The sequence below is a fragment of the Chelon labrosus genome (assembly GCF_963514085.1).
Source record: "Chelon labrosus genome assembly, chromosome: 23".
Lineage (NCBI taxonomy): Eukaryota > Metazoa > Chordata > Actinopteri > Mugiliformes > Mugilidae > Chelon > Chelon labrosus.
The window spans coordinates 10,462,115-10,485,283 of record NC_140356.1 but is presented as its reverse complement, the minus strand read 5'-3'; the positions used below and the strand labels follow the sequence as shown (position 1 = coordinate 10,485,283).

Sequence of the window (23,169 nt, the reverse complement as noted above, 5' to 3'; positions counted from 1 at the left end):
AAGATATTAATTTAATTACATCTGCGTCGTCGAAAACTTTCAAATACACACACACAAAAAATAATTATTTTGCATTTGGGGCACAAGAGTTTAATGGGTTTAAAGTGTCAATTGTGAAGATTTTCATTTTTTAAAAAAATGCTTGATAAGTCACTATCTCTAGCCAAAAGATTTCTGATTACAATACAATTCTGATTTACATGTATGAAGAGGTACAAACCCTCTGTGACATCACTCACAGCGTTCCTGAAGACCAGTTTTGAAGCACAGAGTGGTGGCTCCGGCCGTCGCCATCTTGACAGTGTATGACTCCGCCTAACTCCCAGCTTATACAAAAATGGGCTAAGAGGCGGCGCAAGCAGATTCTGCCTGGGCAGACAGCTACCTACGTGGACAGTCATCTCACGAGTGCCCACACCATTAATTATGCATAATTTTAGGCCTTGATATCATTTTAACATTGGACTTAAAAAAAATAATAAATTCACGGTACAAGTTTCATGACAAATTGGCTTTAATTTTTGTTTGTACAAGGCTATAAACATGTTTATTTGATCTCTAAAGTTGGGACTTTTAACATTGACTCACTTTTGGAGCCAATCTCAAGTGAGTATTTTAGGAACTGTATTTGCATGTTGGCTTAAGTTTTCTCAGAGCGGCCACGCCCTTAATTATGCCTGATGTGGATACAAAAGACAGGCTGTGATATAATTTAGGAAAAAAAATCACCCCTATACAGCTGTTATGAATGGAAAAATTAGCTAAAATGAACCTAATGTGTTTTTTTCTTCTTTTGGAGCCAGCCTCTTTTGGCCATTTGAGGTACTGCAGTTTCTGGCAACTTGCTTAATTCTTTCCAACCTGGTTACTGTTCATTGGCAACATTCCCATTTAAAATCATAAGCCATCCAAAGTCATGTGGTATTGAAGAAGCAGCAGCTATCCTTCCAGAGAGGTGGGGGCGGAGCTAACACAGTAGACTCCTATGCTTAAATTCATGTGTGGGTAAAAGGCCATATGTTATTATTGTGGAAAACAAGCTAGAGTCTGATGATTTACTGTTGAATACTGTTATGGAGGCATGGATGAACTGTCAGCTGACTGAGGACGTCAGGCCATGGCATTTGAATCTCTAGGAGTCGTGGTTATCCTGCAGTTACCACTTATTGCCATAGGTGTCGCCAAAGAGAACTAAATGGAGATCTTCAATATTGCCACTTTAACTTAACGCTTCATCTGGATTTATATTTAAATATTACTACTTGTCTTAAGCACACATTGAATTTTCAGCATTAGCGCAACCAATAATCTTTAAGAAAATAATATTAATAACCTTTATGTAGCACCTTTCTTATACAGTGTTTACAAGGATTGAAGTATAATCATTTATTTATCAATGTATTTTCTTGGGTAAGTAATCAGGTTAGACAAAGGAATGAGTCGCATCTCTCACTGGGACATCAGAATGTCTTGATGCCTTGTTATGCACTTTGTATATCTGAAACATAATTACCGCAGTTCAATTTTTTCTTAAAGCACATTCAGCGAGTAAATGGTACTCTGATCATGTCGACAAAGAGGAGAGGGCATTCTGTTTTGTTGCACACGCAGTAGACATGCAGTAATCCTCACATTTTAAATTCAATGTTTGGAGAAATTATGGCAGAAGGTGCAATAAGATTGTGAGAGGCTCTTGTAGGAAACTGAGTCATCGATATTCTTGCAGAGACTGTAATGCTCCAACTGATGCCACTCTCACCGAAGAAGCCTTTTATGCCACGTCACTTCTCATATAACTTGCTGCATGAGCTGCCTGCAGTTGAAACGTCTCCTTGACCAATACATTGTCAAATGAACTTCATCTGAAACAGCAGATCCAGTGTCTACCTGTGCACTTTAACCATAAATGCCTATTCTACAGTATGTTCTTGCAAAAGTGTGGTGTTTTTATTTCTGTCATACACTGTTTTTATTTATTTATTGGATGTAATATTTTGTAAATAGCAGGAATAAAAATGTGATTCTTGTTTTTTGTCTTCAGTTTATTTTAAAGTTGTTGCTTAGAGTGTAGAAACTTGTTCAAAAGTCTCTCAACTCTCATGGATAGCTTTACGGTACATGTCTCCTGGTGTTAGCCCTGTGATGGATGGATGGAGTTGTGAAGCCATTGCTGATGCAGTATGTCCAAAAATAGTCAACAGCTTAATGGCTGGCTAAAAAAAAGTTAATAAATACAGTCCTTTAGTTTTTTTGGCCTTACACGACCTGACTTGGGCTTGCATTCATTGCTCATTCTGTCAGTAATTCAGCAAATTGTCTCAGTTCCAATTCAGTTCAATCCAGTTTGGTTTAGATAGCTCCAATACCAATCCAAATTGTCTCTAGTGCCACTACAGAACCCACTGTTAGGCACCCCAGAGCAAACACGAAAGCAATGGTGGCAAAGAATAAAGCTCTCCCTTAACAACAGGAAACTAAGTTTCACAGTATTTGCTGTTTCTTATTCACAATTCACCATCACTCTCACTCTGTCTCTCTGTTTAATTCTCTAATCAGCTGACCGGGAGTTCCCAGCTTTTAGATTTAGCTACAATCAGTCAAATCAGCTGACACAAGATAATAATACACAGCACTACTGACAGCACCTATAAGAACAGCTGAACAGAGACAGATACTTATTTTCTACTCAACATTGTCTCCTCTGAATAGAGCTGTAATTTTAGAATGAGCCTGAGGGGGGCAGGCAAAACAAAAGGAGGAGTGAGAGATGTTGGCCTTAGAGACAAGGACAAATGTGAAATTGGGACAGTTTTGATTTTGCAAGTATGTCTGATACTCAGGACTCAAAATGTTTTCTTGCATCAGTTAAAACAAATGCTCTAAGTGCTAGAACTTGTCTGCTAGCCTCCTCCGGCTAGTCAAGTTTATTTTCAAGTGGATTTTTTACCATTCGAAGTGTCACGAAAATCACAGAAAAAAAAAAAAAAAGATGAAATGATCTAGACACAGAAAGTACAACTTCACATGGCTGGGATTTACAGCTTGTGGATTATTTAATTAGTAAAGGAAAAAGGGGGAAGTTAAAAAAGAATGCCTCTAAGGGCTAAAATCAGTCTATATGAAGGCCAGCATCAGGGTTGGAAATGTACAAGTAAGAGTTAGAGCAAATAAATAAAGAGGTGACGCTGTTGGATATCTTTACAGTACACACAGAAACTATGTTCGTACTGTACATATCAACAATAATGTGCCATCTGGTCCGGGTGGGTCGTACATGTCTGAGTGACATCCACATGAATACCAGGTCCAAAATACCAGTAGAACATTGAATTGGCACAAGATGGCCAATGTTATTGACTTACCCTGTCAGTGGTTTTAATGTGGCTGATTGGTGTGCATATTATTGACAGACAGTACACAATGTACAAGCAACAACAACTCATGTACTGGAATAGAAATATAAAGTAGTGTCAAAGCTGTACTTTCCGAGTACTTTTATATGAGGGAGATTTTAAAGAATTCAAAATCAACCAGGCTAACTTAATCACACTTGGGCTCTGCATGGATCAGTTGCAGAATAAACCAAGCTTTGTAAACCTCATTCTCCTTTTTATTTGTGCGACGGATAAAGGAGTACAAAGAGACTGTGACACAGCAATGCTAAAGAAGAAAAGACAGGTTTAAAGGAATTTGGATATGTTTATTTTGCAATGCGCATTATTATCTGGTACTGATACAGTCCCATGAACAGAAGCAGCCGACCCTTAACATCAGTATGTAGTAATGACAGTCTATAAGAAATAAAGAAAAAAATAGAAAAAAAAAGGAAAGCAAATAAAAACTAAAAGTCCAGTTGCCTTTCGTTAACATTTTTGAAAATATAACCATGTTATTGCAAAATTGGAAAAAAATAAGTTGTATAAAATGTAGTACAGAATATACACCCATGATCTTCATCAGGGCTTAGTTTTAACCACTGACTGTTTAAAGGTGCTAACTGGGTGAAAATACCACTATAGAGTTCATTTTATTTTCAGTGGATGCAACTGCGTGTGAACGTCACAAGTAAAAGGTAATCTTTCACAGTATGTGCTGTTTATGGCATGGCCTGTATTTTATGGCTAATATAGTAAATCGTTTTTCATAGATAAAGAAAAAAAGAAAAAATGAATATGTGCTACCAGGCTCCAAGGAAAAAAGCAAAACTAACCACATTGAAAGAAAAACAGAAAATACAACTGAAATCTTTCATGCAGCTTGTTGGATATTGACAATCATCATGAACACATTTCATTTCTTTGTGGTAATCCGGATGTTCCGAAGTTTTGTTTTCTTAACATTGCTCAATATGCTGACATTAGCAAATACATAAAAATGAAGACATCAGGTGTAATCTGCAGCATCTGCTAGGGTGGTATAGTTCCCCGCTTTCGCCTCCGCACTGTAGACCACAGCAGGGGTTTCTTTCTTCCGATTCAGCTGACACAAGATGACGATACACAACACCACCGACAACACCTGAAGGGGCAGTCAAACAGAGATGGGCCTTTATTTAGTTCTTGTTTATCTTCTATTATTCCAGCGCATTGTTTGAAGGAGATCAAGTGGGACGGGCTGTGGTCAGTTTTGTTTGTGACAACTGCAGTTAGAAGGTCATGGTTCAGAAGGAGTCTCACAAAAGTGTTCAGACGAGCATTATGACGTCACAGTGAAGTTGACCTTTGATTATAAAATGTCATTGCTTTATTTATTTTATCCTATTAGACATTTGTGTGAATTTTTATGTTGCAGCCAAAAACTTGCTTTACTTTTCCGCTGAACTTGATTTTAATCTGGTGCTCAAAGGGCAGACATCAATTGACCCAAAGTGGACATTTGGGCCAAATTTCCTCCAGTTCCTCAAATATCATATCGCTTTTGTTCACAAGAATGTTTTAGATGATTGTAAAACACAATGCTTTTATGCCTGCGTACCAGGATGTTGCAATTACCACAGTTGATGAAGAGGGAGGAAATCAAAAATGGCAGCATCAGAGTTGGAAGTGTATGAGTGAAAGTTCGAGGAGATACAGCACATAGAAGCAGACTTGAGGCAACAATCAACGTACCCACAATAACGTGACCGTAAGCATTATGCCCAGTACGATTTGGAGGAGAAGAACGTCCTTCGCTATGATCAGTGGAAGACATGCCTAAAACAAGAGAGCGGAAAAAATAAATCATTTATTTAACATTTATTTTTCCAAGAGTTCAGACAGAGTTCACAAGCTTTTGAGAGGACTACTTCCAGTGTTTCAGGAACTAAAGCAAGTACTGCTCTGTGGTTGAACTGGTACTGCTACAGTACGCTTGTAAAAGCAGAGACAGGGAGTTTTCAAGTCACTTTTATGGGTTCAGAAGACACTTATGACAGGAAACAGATTTGGTTGCTGTTAGAGTTGTTTTGGCTTATGTCGGAAAGCTGGAGGAAAAGAGAAAAAAATACTTTTTCCCTTCATTTTATTTTTTTTTTTTTGCTTATGGTGCATTTAGATTTTAGTGACTTTATTACCTTGGCATAAATCATGACGTCCTGGCCATACACCCCGTCTTGATACAGGCTGCTGTTTCTAGGAAGTTCCATCTGGAAGACAAAGACACGAGACATTTGTTGGATGACAAATGCATCATAATAGGTGTTCCTTCATATTGGCACAAGACTAATAGTCTAAAGTAGTGATGTGCGGATCGATACTGAAATATCGATACCTCCGATACCAGATCTTTATACTCAAAAATCGATTCTCAAATCAAAATATCAATACTTTTGATATTTCAGTCATTTGAAGTAATCTATATCATTAACAGGAACACAGTGGAAAGTAACTAAACTATTGAGATCTTGTCTAAAGATACGCGGTCAGTGGGAACTACTTTTTCTTCTGCCTGGGCAAGCGCGTAATGCGTAAGCACAGCATCACTCAGTCTGTAGACACAATGTAAATGGAGTCGTGTGTGGAGATATTTCAGCTCTTGTATTCTTTATGAAGCTATGATTTGAAATACACTACTTTTTTTTTTTAGATTTACCAGACACATTAGGTGTATTTGCACAAAGTATCGGCATCGGATCGGTATCGCCATCCTGACTGTTACTCAGTATCGAATTAGAAAGGAAATCAGTAGTATCGAACATAACTAGTCTAAAGGCTCATTTAAAGTACTGCGGGACATAGACGCTGTAACTTACGCACGTAGTTGACGCCGGTATGAGCCATTCATACTTGTGCCTCTGTAAAAACGTCACCTAAACGCTAGTCAGCACCTGTGGGGTTTTTTTGCCAGTCGGGTTAATTTTTGTTTCTACTTCCTGCCTCACTTTCCACTTCCTGCTTCATTTTCAACAATGTCGACCGAAACGTTCGAAATTTTGACAAAATTCAGAAACAATCAGTTAGAAAATTGGGGAGCTGTAGAAGCAGCCGGAAATGCTAAAGTGGAAAGATGCTACTACCAAGCGGTCTGCGTCACTGCCTATGTCAGCTACGGCGCTAGGGTCTGCGTAATCTCTGTGCAGAACTCTAAACCACCTATAAGGCTAAGCAGTCTCAAATAAGTACTAGGACAGCCGTAAATGCCAACATATGCTAATATGACAACAATACAAATGTTAGCATGCTGGACATGAAGAGGAATGAGTGCACAAATCCTACATGAAAGTCAGACAATTGTTATAGTCAATGGGCGTCATGCTCTGTGGACCCCAAGTGTCTCAAACGATGAATACTCTGCGCAATATCAGCCCTTTCTTTGCATTTGTGCTTGCATGTTTTAGCCGAGCCATCTACAGTGTCACTCTGCATTAAAGGCACAGTATAACATTGAAATAAAAAGTGCATTTTACAAAGACTTTTTCACAACGATATCTCAGTTATGGCTTATCCTGATTTGGACATACTGAGGACATGGTGTTTACATGGAAGACAGAGAAATCTGGTTACTCCTATCCATGTATGCATGATGAATACGAGTATCCTGGTTGTTGATTGCAGGCGCCTGTGCTAGATTAGGAGAATTACTACAGACTCTAATAAATTAGCATTCTGATGCTTGTTCCCATCCAAGTGTATTCAAGCAAAAATGTTTCTTCACTGCTCCCAAATCTCGGTACAATGTTTATATCCACAAGAAGAACATGCTTCAGAAATAAGATCATAACCCAGGCAGTGGAGTGCATATAAACTCGGCCCATGTTAAAATGAAATGACCCTACAAATATTATATATACACACAATCTGGTAGAGCCACAAGAAAGGGAGTAGCACTCACACATGGATTAGTGGAGTCATTGTTGCACAGGCAAGATTCTGGGATGTTGTAGCCCCAGTCCTGGTAGCCATGTTCCAGACCACAACACTGAAACTTTGAAGGAAGCCAGAGCAGAAAATTAGAAAACATAAAGTAAACTAGTAAATGGGAAACAAACAGACAAATAAGACATGAACATAAACACACACACACACAAGGTTACCTACTTCACTCTGTAAATGGTGGAGGCCGTATTCACTTTCACTAGCATTAATCACCGGCAACAGCTCCATGTATTGCTGTTTCAATGCTGCAGCAAACTACAAGTCAAAGCAAAGTCATGTAAAAATGTGCTATTTTAAAATGGTACAGGATTTTTATTTTAAGGTAAATTCGCACACATAAAAAAAGGCAAACTATAAACACATAAAATGATCTCGGTAATACCTGTTTTTGCAGAGCCAGTGCCGTAATTTCACTCACAAGCATGTACAGAGAGGACAGGATCATGACGACTGTAAACTTGAGCACACATAAAAACATATATGGAGATCAGATTTGACTATAACTTTATGTAGCCCTACTACCAATACAATGTGTTGTTTTCTTTGCTCACCACTATTAGCGCCCACTTCTTCTCCTTGCGGACACCAAATACACCAAGGATGGTTATGGCCAGAGTGACAGCAGCAATACCATACATGGCATGTAGGCCTTTGAATGCTTGCTCCTCTTCCTTTGGAAACAAGAAAAAGGGCTTGAGTGTGACATACATTCATCTATGGTTTAAATCCAATACTATCGCTGACCTTTTGAAAATGAGCGTTGTACAGTTTATAATTTGAATGCATGCTTACTTGTTTGGGGTGATAAGAATGGTTCACACAATGATAAATGCTTTAAATGTGTCGAAGCTAAAGCACACGTTACCTCATGCTCTCTGTGTAAGTACCCGTGGGTAAACAGAGCAAGACCCAACGTCAAGAAGCTGATGATCTGAAACAGAGACAGGGCCAAGAAATGCCGTCACAGGTTGCCATGCCAGAAATGATGCATTCAAGATGTAAATTAATAATCATACACAACTAAATTCCACCCTGCTGAGATATTCTGGCTAATCTAGATTTGTTTAATCATTTCATTTGTGCGAATTGCGTGATATAAGCAAACAGATTGTGCGTATTATATATAGTTGACGGTTTTTCTTTGTGAACCAGCAATGTCTTACATATTCAGCAGTGACTGAACTCATGTAAATCTGGCCTATGCAGGTGTAGTAGCAAACACGTCTGTTCTATTTGTCATTCTGTCTCCTCCCACTGCTCATCCACCCACCAGATGTCCTCAGGCTTTCTTTCTAATTTCAGTTACCCCACCTCTTTTCCCACAGACCTTATTCTTCGCATACATTTTAATTGAAGGGAAATCCCTAGGGGGGAAAGGATTCCACCGAGGGCCTGTTCAGACCTTGCATTAACATCCGATCTGGGCAATCCGATCGCAAGTGGCCACCTTTAGGTTTGTGTCTTCAGACCAGGCATCAACATGCGTCTCCAGATCCGATCATCTGACATCATCTTGGGGTGCAGTAGAATATTTTAACAGCTGCTGTCTCTAATGGATCTCTACCGCTGATCCAGAACCGAGAACAGTGCTGTTTTATGTGTGTGCGTCATGACTTGTGCACATGCTAAGTTATTATTTATGGATCTCCACCCTGCTGGAAGACTTTGCACACAACTCAATGTATAGAAACTCCAAGTTTCTTTATGCACCGTAGTCTCCAGTAATAAGGGCAAATTAAGACATTGAGGAGCTCCTGTACATACTGGGACACTGTCATGGCTTACTGATGCTTTATTTCCACCTGTGATGTCTCTGTTGTGACCAGCAAAAATATCTGATAAAGGTCAATTTTCTAGTCACCCTACAGTATACAGGTGCAGGTGTTCATCTCTGGGTCTTTTTGCCTTTAATTTTGTTTAGTTAATTGTAGCTTGAGCAGGTTGTGATCAGGGGACTGACTCAGCAAACGTTCAAAAAGAATCCTGCATTGCTTTCACAGTAGGTTTGGGGTCATTGTCCTGCCTTCTTTCAACAACAACTAGTGACCCGTTGCCATTGGATGCCATGCATGTCCATGTATCACTTTGCCTCTACTGGGTTTTGCAGATTAATTTGGCTCATTCAGCTAATTAGCTATTCCAGGCCTCCTTCATCTTTGGTACAGGTTGATGTTTCATGTATACAAAGAATGTTGTTACAGAACCAATGTGGCCTATTTTATTTTATTTTATTTTATTGCAAGGCCTAAACTGGTCTTCCCACTCTCAAGGATTATTAATCTTTTGCACATCGATGTGAACCCTCTCTATTGGCTTTTATTTTCTCTTCATATCCTGGAGAGTGTCCTACACTGGATGTTGTGAAAGGGGCTTTCTTCACCTTCTTCCTTGGTAACATCCAACACATTTTTTTTTTCCAGCGCATCCCGAAGCCTTATGATGATGCAGAGTGTGCCAATGTGCACTAATTTGGCCACACTACACTTAGTGTTCAACTTGTGTTCATGTAAACTTTCATCGTCTGTTTTTGCCTTACTGGTGGTGTGTTACGAACACTACAGCAATATGTCTAGAATAAGATGGATAAGGTCTGTTGGACAAGAAGAACCCCTTCACACCGGCCCAGTTTCGAGGTCCGTCCATTGTGTTGAGGAGTGCTTTGCTGTTGCAAAAACTGGTAACCATGACTAGGCCATTCTGTAGAAGAATGGGATTGCCAAAGTGTTCAAAAGCTTGGTGCATTGAAGCATTGTGCTCCCTGGACTTTCCACAAAGGCAATGATCCTAAGCATGCATCCAAGTCTGACAAAGTTTGGTTTAGGAGTCTTGATTTGAATCCAATTAAAATACCTTTTGATGGGATTTAACGGAACTACAATTCCAACAGAGAGATGTCAAAAGTTGCTGATTATGAGTGTGCCAAATCATTATGGTTAACCCATCAAGAAACGCAAATAGTGAACTGAAACTGCAAACAACAGTCAACCATCAGACTCGTGAAAAACCAGCGACAGTTAAATCTTAATTGTCCATGCCTAAACAAGCTCAACCACATGTTGCCCAACTCGTTTCCCATGTGTCGCATGAATCCTGAGGAAAAAAAAAAAAAAGAGCAGAGAGACAACAAAAACAAAACCAGACAAAACTGGGAATTACTCTGAATTCCAATGAACAATTACCACGCTCACAGGACCGATTGGACCCAGATGTTGTACCACAGACTGGCAGCACTTTATTTTATTCCAACAAAACTCATTATTAGTGGCATCAAATGTAATTAGATGCAATCACATTTGGGCTTCACAAGAATGATTTTTCGGGGGGCAGTTTATAGATATCAAACTAATTTTAAAGTTAGTTAGACAGCTACAATATTTACCCATAATTTAATTATTATTTAAAAATATTACAAGTATGGGCTCCTGGAGAGATTACATCAATTCAGGTTTCCTTTCTGCACTGGAGGTTCACTTTCAACCTAACATTCCTTTGAATTTCCCTTTAAAAACTTACACTTCCTCTCGGTGCCAATGGCAACAGTTTAGTCCATTTAGTGCTTTAGGTATGACTTGCAAAAGTCAGCATTAAAAGAAAAGAAAAAACTAAAACACTTACCGCGATCAAACCTAACACAATCAGGTAACTCCGTTTTAAACAGACGTTCGCTTTCCCCATTGTGTTTCCCTTGAGCTCACTGTACGTGTTAAAGCATTCCTTTGAAAGAAATCCAAGTTCTATGGAGACAGACTTCTCTCTGTTTTGGAACAGACAGTGTTTTTTTTCAATTGGTAGGAGAGAGTGAAAGCCCTCTGTTTTTGTTGGTACAAGCCCTCCCCATCTGCAAAAGAGGGGGTGGGGTGGGTATGTGTGTAGGTGGAGTTGGAGATGTTTTGGAAATAATTCATAGAAAATGTAAGAGTGTCTCTTCGACAGCATTTAAAGGCTGTCAGTCATGCATGTCATGGCATTTCTGAGGTTGTGACCACCATGTAAAAGATTATCAGCTAGAGAGGAAATGTGTGCAACAGTCACAAATGCAGCTGTTCAGCAGTCATCAGTTTTTCACTTACTAGCATGAGCACTGACTTAATAATCCTCTTTTGTACCCTTAGTTATGGATACTGTAACATTTTGTTTGGTTCTTGATTATAAAATGTTTCTTTCTGAATGTAGAGGGTGAAACTAATTCTTATTTGTGTGTATGCCTTCACGACAGCTCAAGCCACCTCTGAGTAATTTTTCATTTCTGTTTCCTGTTTCCTGTTGTCTCCAAGTCATCCCATGACTTCTCATCAGATGCGAACACATATGCATTTCTGTGCAACTAACTCTCACCCACACACACATCACGAACGTTGCTAGAACCTCACTGCTCCCACCCGGTGTTCCTTGGAGAAAAAAACAAAACAAAAAAACGGCTCGGTTGTTAAAGCAGATCCAGAGTGGAACATTTCTTGATGAAGAAAGTGAAACATCTGGTGTGCCTAACAAAAACACACGCCTCGCAGGCCAATGCAAGCATCCACACAGAGACATACATCAAGCTTTATTATTGTCCCATGCTTTCAAATGCCTGAATCAGGTTCCCCCCGGTTCACGTCCACAAGATCTTTTGGCCGGCTTTCACACATCTGTTTGACATAAAGGCACAGAGACAAAGAGGCATTCTGTAGCACACAGATGTTGGTGGGTGTAATGATACAAAGGGTCAAAAAGCTCTGAATACTGCCCTCTCTTTTTTTGCTGCCCTTCCCTAAAAAATCATAAATACATACTTGTTTGAATCTGAATTAGACTGAACGAATGATGAATATTATCCAGTTTATTCAAGTTTTGTTTGCCTCCTCGTTTGCTTTCTGGCCTACTTATTAATCCTCTTTAAAGCTACTTATTAATGGACACTATACCCTCCTTGTTGGTTCTTGTCTTTGCATTTCATATCTCTGAGAAAGACACAGGAATTCTTCTGGGGCACATTAGCACTCCTGATAGTTCTGCTTACTCTGAAACATTGGTGGATTTCTTTAACAGTTGAACTGTAAATGAACATCTACCAGTGAAGCGTTGCGGTTTGCAATCCCAGTTTGGGAAATGCCGAGGAAAACATGACAAGTTTGTGTGGCTATTTTGTGCGTTAAAGGGGAACTCCGGCGCAAAATGAACCTGGGGTTAATAACACATGTGTACCGAGTTCGACCGTTCTCTGGTATTTGTTTTCATGCATTTGTTTTGTTTGTCAAATGTGACCAGTTTTCTTGCAAACCGCTATTTAGCGTATAACGCTAGCCTTCGGGGCACACCTACACATAAAAAGAAATCGCTATTTCTATACCACTAACAAGGCTCACAATATCACCACACTTACATGGTAGCATAACTAGGGTCTCTACATGTAAACCGAAGCATGGAGAACTTTGCAAGTATACAGGCAGTTTATTAAAAAAGGAATACAGTACCGTTCGCGTCGGGCTCGCATATCCAGGCGGGCGCCATCTTGGGGACACTGAACTGTCTGTTGCCGGAAGAAAGCACTGAGCGCATAGGAAAGAGAGTTCAGTTTCCCCAAGATGGCGCCCGCCTGGATATGCGAGCCCGACGCGAACGGTCCTTTTTTAATAAACTGCCTGTATACTTGCAAAGTTCTCAATGCTTCGGTTTACATGTAGAGACCCTAGTTATTCTACCATGTAAGTGTGGTGATATTGTGAGCCTTGTTAGTGGTATAGAAATAGCGATTTCTTTTTATGTGTAGGTGTGCCCCGAAGGCTAGCGTTATACGCTAAATAGCGGTTTGCAAGAAAACTGGTCACATTTGACAAACAAAACAAATGCATGAAAACAAATACCAGAGAACGGTCGAACTCGGTACACATGTGTTATTAACCCCATGTTCATTTTGCGCCGGAGTTCCCCTTTAAACTGAAATTCTCCCCAGATGTGAATCCTCGCCCGACTCCCGGGGATACGCTCCCGAGCAGCTGCACAGTTATTAGAAACATATCACTATAAATATAATCATTGTGCAATATGAAGACAGCGTTTCCAAGATTTTTCAGGAAGTAATAATACTCATCTGGACAGTCTCAAAATTAAACTGTCAGCAAAGGGACTTTCACATGGAGAATTTAATTCTTGTGAATGCTGCAAATAGCCTATTGTGGCCTATTGCCTGAGTCAGTCCCAAGGTTCATAGGAAATTTTCTTTCTTGCTGATAACATGTGTTTCATTTCCAGAAATGTTGTTATTTCTAACTAAGTCGCGGTTCAGCAGCTCATAGTCATAATCCGGTGTGTTGTAATTTTTGTTGGGTGCAAGTTGGTGCAAGTGGTAAGACCACTTTCTCAGCAGTAGCTACAATATAGAACAGACAATCAATGGAAATGGTTTCTCATATTTAGGTGGAGACCAAAAACAGAGTTTAAAGAGAGTGCACGTTGGTCTTTTAATAATCTGGTGACCAGATGTGTAAATAAGCGACTGCTCGGCATGTCAGCAAAAAGCATGCTCATAGGGGAAGTGGCAAACACTACTGCATGTTTACTTGGAATGTGGTTTATGTGTTTTCTTTGCAATTTATTGTGCAACATTATCGGTAATGCTTACAGTTTTTTACAATCACTTTGCTACTATTTTCAGAACCTTGATGTCATTTTTCACAACTCTAGACACAAAACTCACAACCAATGATCAAAATGCACATTTTACAAAACTCTAACCCTTTTCTCAATTGCTTGGATACAATACACATAAAACTTAGATCATTTGTTCATTCAAAAAAAATCACCTGTTCAATATGATACAACTTAACATCAAAATACTAGTATTTCAAAAGGCAATTCACACATTACATTTCAAATGAGTGTCTATTCATTTCCTTACAATGATCTAACTATCAATTGATACAACTGCTCAAAATGATAAGTAACTGTTGCATTACTCTAAATGCATAGTTGTATGGAAACAAATCCAAATCCACAACAGAGTTGATGACAATGTAGAAGTCCAGTAATCACTCCTGTTTTGTTTCTTACATGTACAGTACAAGCAAGAAGTTGAGGAACAATGCATTTGATGTTTTACAGTACTGTCTTTTATTTTGTATTGTATTTCATAGCTAATTATAGTATTTTTGCTTTGATTCAAATACTGTAAACCTATGTTGTGATTGTACTGTCTTGAATTTCCCCTTGGGGATCAATAAAGTATCTATCTATCTATCTATCTATCTCTATCTAGTGTTTTGCATCAATATACTGTATTACAAACTTTGTTCAATGATTCCACTGTCTGTAGTATTCTCTCTACTACTGCAGTGCTTTTACAGAGATGTATTTACTGTACTGTACATGTAGTACCATAATGAAACGTGTATCACCTATTTTGTTCTACAATATTTAATGATTGTACGAACAATGACACAGTGAAACTATCGGTTGCTTGTGTGTGGGTGATCTATACTTCTGTTTCAATGGTATTTCACAGTAAATTTGTTTTTTGAACCAACGATTGTGCAAGTGCAAGATTTATTTAAAGATGTGAATGCACAATGCAATGTTTTGAACATTAGACAGCCTGTGTTACAAGTGATAACCGTTTTGAGTTTTGTGTCTAGAGTTGTGAAAAATGACATCAAGGTTCTGAAAATAGTAGCAAAGTGATTGTAAAAAACTGTAACTTGTAGATACACTTGAAATAATCTGAGGCTTTTGCAGCATGATATATTATTTATCATGATTCACTTAGAATACTTTCATAACAATGTGCATCACTATATGTTTACAGTTTTTTCCAGTTGCTAACACACTAAAATGACATGGATAGCACAAATATTTAAACTGACACACAGGGAGCAAAACCTCATCTCAAATCTCCAAAACTTTAAACACATTTTCTGCTTTACACACATTTTGCAATTCGAAATGGTACTTTTTAAGTGTACTGAACGCGGTTCTCTGCATAAGACACAACAATCTGACATAAAGTCACATGTTTGCGATTTCAAAACACTGCCATTTAAAATGGCGCACTACATGAGCTCGTTGGCCACTATATGTGCTACCTGGCCAAACAGGTGTTATATAATTGTTAACACTTCAATCAGGAAGTAAGCAATAAAAGACCACAGGTGAGCATCTTTTTTTCTTTTACAACAACAATGGAAGACATTGCTGAGAGAGGAAGAGGAAGAGGGAGGGTGAGAATGTGATGTGGACGAGGTGTTGTGGCCAGACCCAGCTGTCCGGCAGGATGCTGTCTAATTATTTTTGCTTTCCTCTTTATTTATTTATTTATTTATTTATTTTTATCTGCACATTTTTTCTGCAATTGTATTTTTCAGCTTACTGTGTTGTGAGCATATTTTAGTTCACTCCAATGTACTGTAAATATATCTGCTGTGCATATGTTGCACTGACTTTGGTGAAAAATAAAAAAATAAATATTTCAATAGCACGTGTGTGTATCTGCAAATATTTCTGTGCATGTGAACAATCTGAAGAATTCTCTACAGTTTGAACTATGTTAGCATTATGGCAAAGCATACTAAAGATGAGAGTGCTTTTCATTATGCCCAACAGTGTGTAGTTGGTTAGACAAAAATGTGTCAAGACAAAAAAAAAGTGTGTGCCATCTGGTGCAAAAGTTTGATTTTGGTTGAAGTGCTTCATTTTGCGGGATATATGAGGTATTTTGCAATTTGGGTGAGTGGTTTGGTGAATTGTGTTAGTATTTTGATAAAACCAGCCAAGTTTGCAAAATTGTGTTTAAGCAATTGGAAAAAACTGTATTAGTTTGCGTTTAAGTTACTTACTAGTGGCCCTCTCCGCTTCAAGTTCATTTCCGTTCTACTGTCCCTTTAAGAAAAGTCACATGATGGTCACCTGACGCGGAAGTGGACTGAATCGTCTGAGCGTGGTTGTGTTTACAAGCGTCTCGTTTACGTACCGCATGCTGGTTGGTTGCGTAAATAAACAGTTAAGTCATTATTATTAATGCCTAATTCATTTCTGTTTACATTTACAGACAGCCATGTGCTCTGCTTTCTTTCTTTTTTTATAGCAGGCTCGGCTCTGCTTTGTCTCCAATGTCGAGGTAGGTTTACGTGCAGGACGCTGAAATATTCCTGCAATTAGACGAACTGTTTCGCATGCATAATGAGTGCTTACGCGGACACAAAGCGCCTATCCTGTTTCTAAGAACCCTGGCGTTAGTTTGAAGGTGTGACTCTACTCTAATAGTCTGGAGACTGCCCCCCGTTTTGTGTCTGTCAAGTATTAGCATACATTCACAAAATATAACCATCAGCCTTTAAACTCCGGTGTTGCTAAAATCCCACAAGGTCGTTTTAAAAACACACTTGACATGTTTTCAGTCTTCTAACCACGTGGACGACATATTCCGTCCTCTGCATTATAAAAACAAATTTGATGCTCTTTGTCAAATTGCGTTGATCTTTCTGGTAGTCTTACTATACATTTTGAAACACTTTAGTATACATCCTGTTTTATAGCCTTAAAGGAGAACTACTGTTTTTTGCAACCTGGACCTTATTTTTGGCATAAAATGCGATTGTTTACTCACCCATGTAACTTTTGTGTAATTTGTATTCCTTCAGGAGATAATTAGATCAGTATATCCATATAGTGGGAGTGACTGGGGCACCGAAACGCAGCCTCTAAATAAAGCATTATCTGCCACGAATCTTGTTCATTTCACCAATATTTTGTTATCGTAGGCTAGTGCTATTCCCCGTTGAGTCCAGAGTTACTTGTTATCATCATCTGTAGTTTGACCTACAGACCCCGGATGATGTCTTCTGACCTGGATGATGTCATCTCTGAGCGCCGCGCGCACCCACAACGGTCGGCTTGTTTACCTGTAATTTGCTACTGCTAGTTTTTTACAACATAGCTGAATGGTTTCTGAGGTTGTGGACGAACCATAGATGCCGGACCGGCAGATAATGCATTATTTAGAGGCTGCGTTTCGGTGCCCCAGTCACTCCCACTACATGAATATACACTGATCTAATTATCTCCTGATGGACTATAAATTTCACAAAAGTTATATGGGTGAGTAAACGATCGTATTTTATGCCAGAAATAAGGTCCAGGTTGTAAAAAAAAAAACAGTAGTTCCCCATAAATGTGTTTTTTGTTTTAAGTGTCAATCTATGCCCATTTTGTTAACGTGTTATTTTTCACCAACAGGAAGAAGTAAAATCTCTGGATAAAGTGAAACATGAAGCAGGGCAGCGAGGCTGTGAACGTCCCTGCATGCTTCATTTCAAACCATGAAGGTTTTCTTGGAACCATCAAAAACTTTATTGAAGACTTTGTGGTGACTGAGATAGACATTGATGGACGTCATGTTAAAACAGAAGCAGCCATGCAGACGCCAGGCTGTGCCTCTTCAGATGGAAACAACAAAACCAGCGCAGAATTCCTGGAGAACAGTCGTTCCTCGGTGTCCCAAGATGCTGACGTTTCCTTGGAGTGGGGGGTGGATGTCCCCCTGCCGGGTCTAGGTAGTTTTGATTTAGGTGTGATTTTAGGCCAGTCGGTTAGTGAAGAGCTTGAGCACTTTGTGTTGACTCTCAGAGATGAGAAGCCACCCGAGCTGGAGCTGTCACTGGGATCCTTCGCTGACAAACACCAGAGAGCCAACGTCCACCGGGCCGTCAGACACCGCTTCCCCTTCCTCATGACTGTCACCATTCAGCCCGAGATCAGGGTGAGGGAAGACCCCGACTACAGAGAGCTCTCCCAGCTGGTTAAGGAGGACGAGGCAGAGGACTTCTTCAGGTTTATAGATGCGAAGGTGCGAGGCTCATCCTATACATTCGGACCTGATGATAATAAGGAGCACAGGACGGCAGTCCATCACTTCCTGAATAGACGGTTTGGGAAACTGGTGGAGACTAAAAGCTTCATTGACCAGGGGAGGACATCAATCTCAGTTAGGTTGAGGGAGCGAGGGAGGCCAAAGAAGAGAACCGCAGAGGAGCGTAAGGAAGAAGAAGTTTATACTGGTAAGGTCCAACTTAACTTATTGTTGTCTCAGTGGAAACAGACAGGTGATATTGAAATATAAACAATACGATAAAAACACGGCTGTGTGTGTATGTGTGCTTCGTTCAGCATTCACTCTGTGTAAGGAAAACCTGGAGACTCTGGAGGCCATCAGCTACATGGCAGCAGCTCTTGGGATTTTGCCGTCCGATTTCACCTACGCCGGGATCAAGGACAAGAGAGCCATCACCTACCAGTCCATGGTGGTCAAGAAGGTCTCACCTCAACGGTAGAGCTGTGTTGCAATAGTCTTATGATGTTAAGGTTCTCCCTATGACAGCCACTCACTGATCTGATGTTGTGTATCGTTAGGTTGGCGGAGAAGACGTCAGAGTTCGAGAAGAGAGGGATGCATCTGTCTCAGGTTCGCTCCGTCGGCGAGCCTCTCAGGCTTGGACGACTGCAGGGGAATCACTTTGACCTGGTCGTCCGCGACCTGAGACCACACACTGACGCACACTCTGCTGTAGACAAACACACTCGTCTGGCGGCTCTGGTAAAGGAGGCAGTGGAGAACGTCAAGGTACTGTTCTCTTTCAGTTGCGGTTACTCAACACACAGTGTAGCATGTTGCTACTTTTGTACTGAAAAAATACATTTTGTCCCAATCTATAAATACTTAAGTACAAATGATGGACTTTCTATGTTTTGTCAGAGCCAAAAAATATTGGTTATGTGTTATGGGAGCAAACTCTTGCCTTGAAGGAGGGATGATTCCATTAGGACCTCATCTCTCTCTCAACAGTCCATCTTTCCATCCATCTCTGTGGTACAGACCAACCAGTGTCCCATGAGGAACTACTGGCTGATGTGGACGTCACTGTCATTTGATTTTATTTAGTTTAGTTTTATATGCAAATTGCATTGTGTAAACAGAAAGACTCCTCAGCCCGGGACTTTTTGTGTTCAGCCTATAATAGACGGACGCTTCATCCAATCACTGTCACATTTTGAAAAACCCTGCCCTTTTTGCACGGTCTCCAAAGACGCCTTCGCCGATGGGTCTGTGTAGCAAACAAACAGTCCAACCTCAAACCAGCTACAGTAACCACATTCACCCTGATTGTTTCCCCATGCAGGCCAGAGGTTTTGTCAACTACTACGGACCGCAGAGGTTTGGGAGCGGACAGAGCGTTCAGTCGGATCGAGTAGGACTCGCTCTACTGAAGGAGGATATGGTGAGTGTTAAAGATAACGCTACCAATTTCCCTGTCGGCGCATATTGAAAATAGTCATGTCCTGTGTCAATGTGTGCTGTGCTGTGTGTCAGGTGAGTGCTGTGCGTCTCTTCTTCACTCCAGAGGACGGCGATGATCCTCAGAGCCACGCCAAGAGACACTTCCTGCAAACAGGTGAGAGTCAGGATAGCAGCTGACCGTTTTAGTTTAGCTTGTCTAGAAGTTCATATTTTGTTGCATACCCAGAACGAATAACCATACATTTCCACACTAAAATTGTGTAAATGACCTTAATCCAAGTGTTTTATCTTTCACCCCTTGTTTTTGACTCTTCCTCGTCTTTCTTGTCTCCTTCATGCCAGATAATGCTAAGGAGTCTTTGGCCTTGATGCCGCTGTCCAAGGCCAGGGAGCGGCTGATGCTTCGGGCCCTGAACCGCTACGGTACAGGTCCGGACGGTTGTGCCCAAGCGTGGCTCAGCCTTCCTCACAGCATGAGAGTTTTCTACCCTCACGCCTACTGCAGCAGGTTAGCAGCAAAAAAAAGAAAACTCACAGCTGTATTTATTTTTAACAAAGATCTCGACTTTTCTATTTTGAGCAGGTGTTGCGGCAAGTGGGAGATGCGTAACCTTTCCATTAGCACTTTAAGAGAGAGGGAAAATTAGACATTTTCCACAGCCTGTTCCTTCCATTCAATTTCATGTTCTATCCATATTTATTGTTAGGGATGTCCCGATCCGATCACGTGATCGGAAATCGGGGTCGATCACGTGGTTTCAGACTCGATCGGAATCGGACGTTACATCCCGATCAGGGATCGAATATATATATATATATATATATATATATTTATATTTATTCTCATTATTTTTTTTTATCAGATCTATAATATTTCAAAACAAATGGGAAAAATAACAGCTTAGTATTTGCTGTTATGTGGTGGTACAGAGTCAGACCGTCTCAACTCCACACAGAAACAACGTATGCGGCATGACGTCACTTTGCTGCGTGCTGCCACTTCGCTGTTCTTCATTTTTTTTAATGTACTGTAGAAGTATCGGATCGGGACTCGGTATCGGCAGATACTCAAAATCAAATGACTCGGACTCGGACTCGGGGGCGAAAAAACCTGATCGGGACATCCCTATTTATTGTTATATATTTATAACACAGCTTGTGCCACTTGTACCTTATCTGTACATATGAATATTTTTTAACAATACTTGCTTAGAAGATATTTCCAGAATCCAAAAATACCACCCTAACCATTTGGATAAGTAAATATTCTGTGTGCTGGGTGATTTCTGAGTTCTGAATCCAGATATCTTGAAAAGTACTATCCTTTTTGAATGTTATGTCTTTAAAGATCATAGAAATACGTCCAGGACTGCAGTGAGTGTTGTTAAATTTGAATATTAAAATATTGGATTTGGCCCGATTGAACATGAACTAAATCATAAGCAGATTGTCTTAAATTAGTGATTCAATTTGTTTTTTGAACTGAAACGAACTAATTAATGACGGTTATCTCGATCGTAGAGTCTGGAACGAGGCAGTGGCACACCGGCTCACCACAATGGGTCACAGCGTGAGACAAGGAGACCTGGTGAGGGTGCGAGACGGACAAAATAACACGGAGGACACTGGAGAAGGCAGCGCTGCTCAGGTAAGAAATGATAGAAAAGGATGTACAACGGTAAATGTCTTTGGAAGCCATCAATCCAAAATGACACCATTTTATAATGTCCCAATTATAAAAAAAAATACAATGATCAACAATAAAATATTATTAATAGGGTTGCACAATTTAGTAGCATATATACAGTAGTAATGAGACGCATAAAAAGATCGGAGAAGAGGAGATTATTTACTATGTTACCATTTGACGATGTCATGTAGTCCGCTCATAGGCAGATGGAGCTTTTCTTCTCTCTACAGAGCGGAGCACGCAGGCGGGAACACATGCACACACACACACTGTCTTGGAAAGAGTAATTGCACTTTGGTTTTGTTTCAAATCAGCATAAAAAACTGCAAAAGTTATCACAAATTAGCCCAAATTTAGTTTACCTCCCAATTCTGTTTTTACCCTCATAATAAAATTCAAAACTTCCCGACTGGATATGAATCTGCTCAGTCTGGCAGCACTGGTTTTGAGCTTGCACGTCGTGATTGTTGCTTTACTTTTCCAGATCCACGTAGTGACACATCAAGAGGAGCAAGCGGGAGCCTACACACTAGAACAAGTACGGACCTTTTTTGCATTCTTCAACTAAATGCCATCATTTGTACGTCAAACTCTGCAGCTGATACTTTATCATCCTGTCAGGTGTTATTACCGATGCCAGGAAACACCGTGAAGTATCCAGAAAACGCCATGGGGACCTGGTACCAGGAGAGACTGGCCAGAGACGGGCTGCGCGACTGTCGCTTCAGAGTCAGCAGCCTCAAACTGAATCTGCCCGGCTGCTACCGCCCCCTGCTGGCGGTGCCGCACAACCTCAGCTACCAGCTGCAGACGGGAGCTGGCGGAGGCGATGGAAGAGTGAGGACAGGCGAAAGTCTCACTTTGAACTTCGACCTGGACTCCTCCTGCTACGCCACCATCTGCCTCAGAGAGATTATGAAGACTGATCCCTAAAACTCACAGGGACATTGTTGTTGTTGTATTTGTGTATGATTTCAAAGAGAAAGGAAGGAGATGCAGCTTTTTGTAACAATGTTTTGTACTTTCTTTGACAGTGATTGTGATACATCATTATTATTATTATTATTATTAGCCTTTTGGTTTGTTGTTCCAGTACTGAGCAGAAGAGTTATACATCAAGAGAATTCATAATGCGCAGTTGATAAAACTTATATTGAAAGGGGGGCCACTGCCAAATGTGAACAAAGTTAAATGTAAAAGCATGTAAACAGAATGTGTTTTGTGCCATGAATAAAAGTTTTAGTATTTGAGAAATCACTGCACTTTTCAGATATTTATGTATTATTTTTCGGAAGAAAATCCGCAATATTTGGTCAAAAGTTTCACTTTAAATGCACATTTTAAAATGATAAATTAGAATAAAATTGTAAAATAATTTAAAATAATTTAATTTATTATTATTTATTGTATTTATTCTTTTTTGTGCAAGCAATAATTTATTCTTCATAAACAGAAAAAATTAATAAAAACTGCTGATGGTGCTTTAATCCAGATATATTTCCCAACATTTTCTTTTTATAAAAAAGGAAAAATGAAAATAAATGGGAATTTTAAAATAGGGGACCACATGCATCGCATGGCCTCTACAGAGAAAATTTTTCTCAGTGTAAAAAAAAACGGAAAAAAATAAATAACTTGGAAACTTGGTTAGTGGTAGATAAATAAATAAATACAAATTTTTACAACCACTAATTTCTCTGAATAATTAATCTCCTGGATTTTTTCTCTGTCGTCTAAAAGTTTGGGTTTGGAGTTTAAATGATACAGACGCATTTTTCCATTCATCAGTACTAAAAAAAAAATTGTAAATTAATCAGCTTTAGTGTAGATAAAGCTAGTTTCCTGCACAATTTCATTAG

At 39.7% G+C, this 23,169-nt stretch overlaps 2 protein-coding genes across 2 annotated transcripts; one reads left to right on the top strand and one right to left on the bottom strand.

The window, feature by feature from the left end:
• Positions 1-2,623: 2,623 nt before the first annotated feature.
• Positions 2,624-11,118, bottom strand: LOC311508443 (tetraspanin-8-like). The gene is made up of 9 exons (XM_084573197.1): positions 10,968-11,118; positions 8,218-8,283; positions 7,904-8,023; positions 7,735-7,809; positions 7,515-7,607; positions 7,309-7,401; positions 5,552-5,623; positions 5,109-5,192; positions 2,624-4,518 (listed from the first exon to the last, which is right to left on the bottom strand). The coding sequence occupies exons 1-9, from the start codon at positions 11,025-11,027 to the stop codon at positions 4,384-4,386; spliced, it is 798 nt and encodes a 265-aa protein (XP_084429323.1). The 5' UTR covers positions 11,028-11,118; the 3' UTR covers positions 2,624-4,383.
• Positions 11,119-14,482: 3,364 nt separating this feature from the next.
• Positions 14,483-22,568, top strand: pus7l (pseudouridine synthase 7 like). The gene is made up of 10 exons (XM_084572997.1): positions 14,483-16,443; positions 17,562-18,382; positions 18,492-18,651; positions 18,735-18,945; positions 19,502-19,600; positions 19,693-19,774; positions 19,963-20,128; positions 21,142-21,268; positions 21,795-21,848; positions 21,932-22,568. Exons 2-10 carry the CDS (start codon positions 17,593-17,595, stop codon positions 22,241-22,243), a joined length of 2,001 nt encoding a protein of 666 aa, XP_084429123.1. The 5' UTR covers positions 14,483-16,443; positions 17,562-17,592; the 3' UTR covers positions 22,244-22,568.
• Positions 22,569-23,169: the final 601 nt, after the last annotated feature.

What these genes read in the sequence shown, in the direction of transcription:
- pus7l (XM_084572997.1), top strand. Translation starts at nt 17,593, where the DNA reads ATGAAGCAGGGCAGCGAGGCTGTGAACGTCCCTGCATGCTTCATTTCA. An exon ending in CTCTACTGAAGGAGGATATG is followed by an intron (nt 19,601 to 19,692) that starts GTGAGTGTTAAA and finishes GCTGTGTGTCAG; the next exon opens with GTGAGTGCTGTGCGTCTCTT. An exon ending in GAGAAGGCAGCGCTGCTCAG is followed by an intron (nt 21,269 to 21,794) that starts GTAAGAAATGAT and finishes TTACTTTTCCAG; the next exon opens with ATCCACGTAGTGACACATCA.
- LOC311508443 (XM_084573197.1), bottom strand. Translation starts at nt 11,027, where the DNA reads ATGGGGAAAGCGAACGTCTGTTTAAAACGGAGTTACCTGATTGTGTTA. An exon ending in CACTGGCTCTGCAAAAACAG is followed by an intron (nt 7,608 to 7,734) that starts GTATTACCGAGA and finishes TTTGACTTGTAG; the next exon opens with TTTGCTGCAGCATTGAAACA. An exon ending in ACGTCATGATTTATGCCAAG is followed by an intron (nt 5,193 to 5,551) that starts GTAATAAAGTCA and finishes CTCTTGTTTTAG; the next exon opens with GCATGTCTTCCACTGATCAT.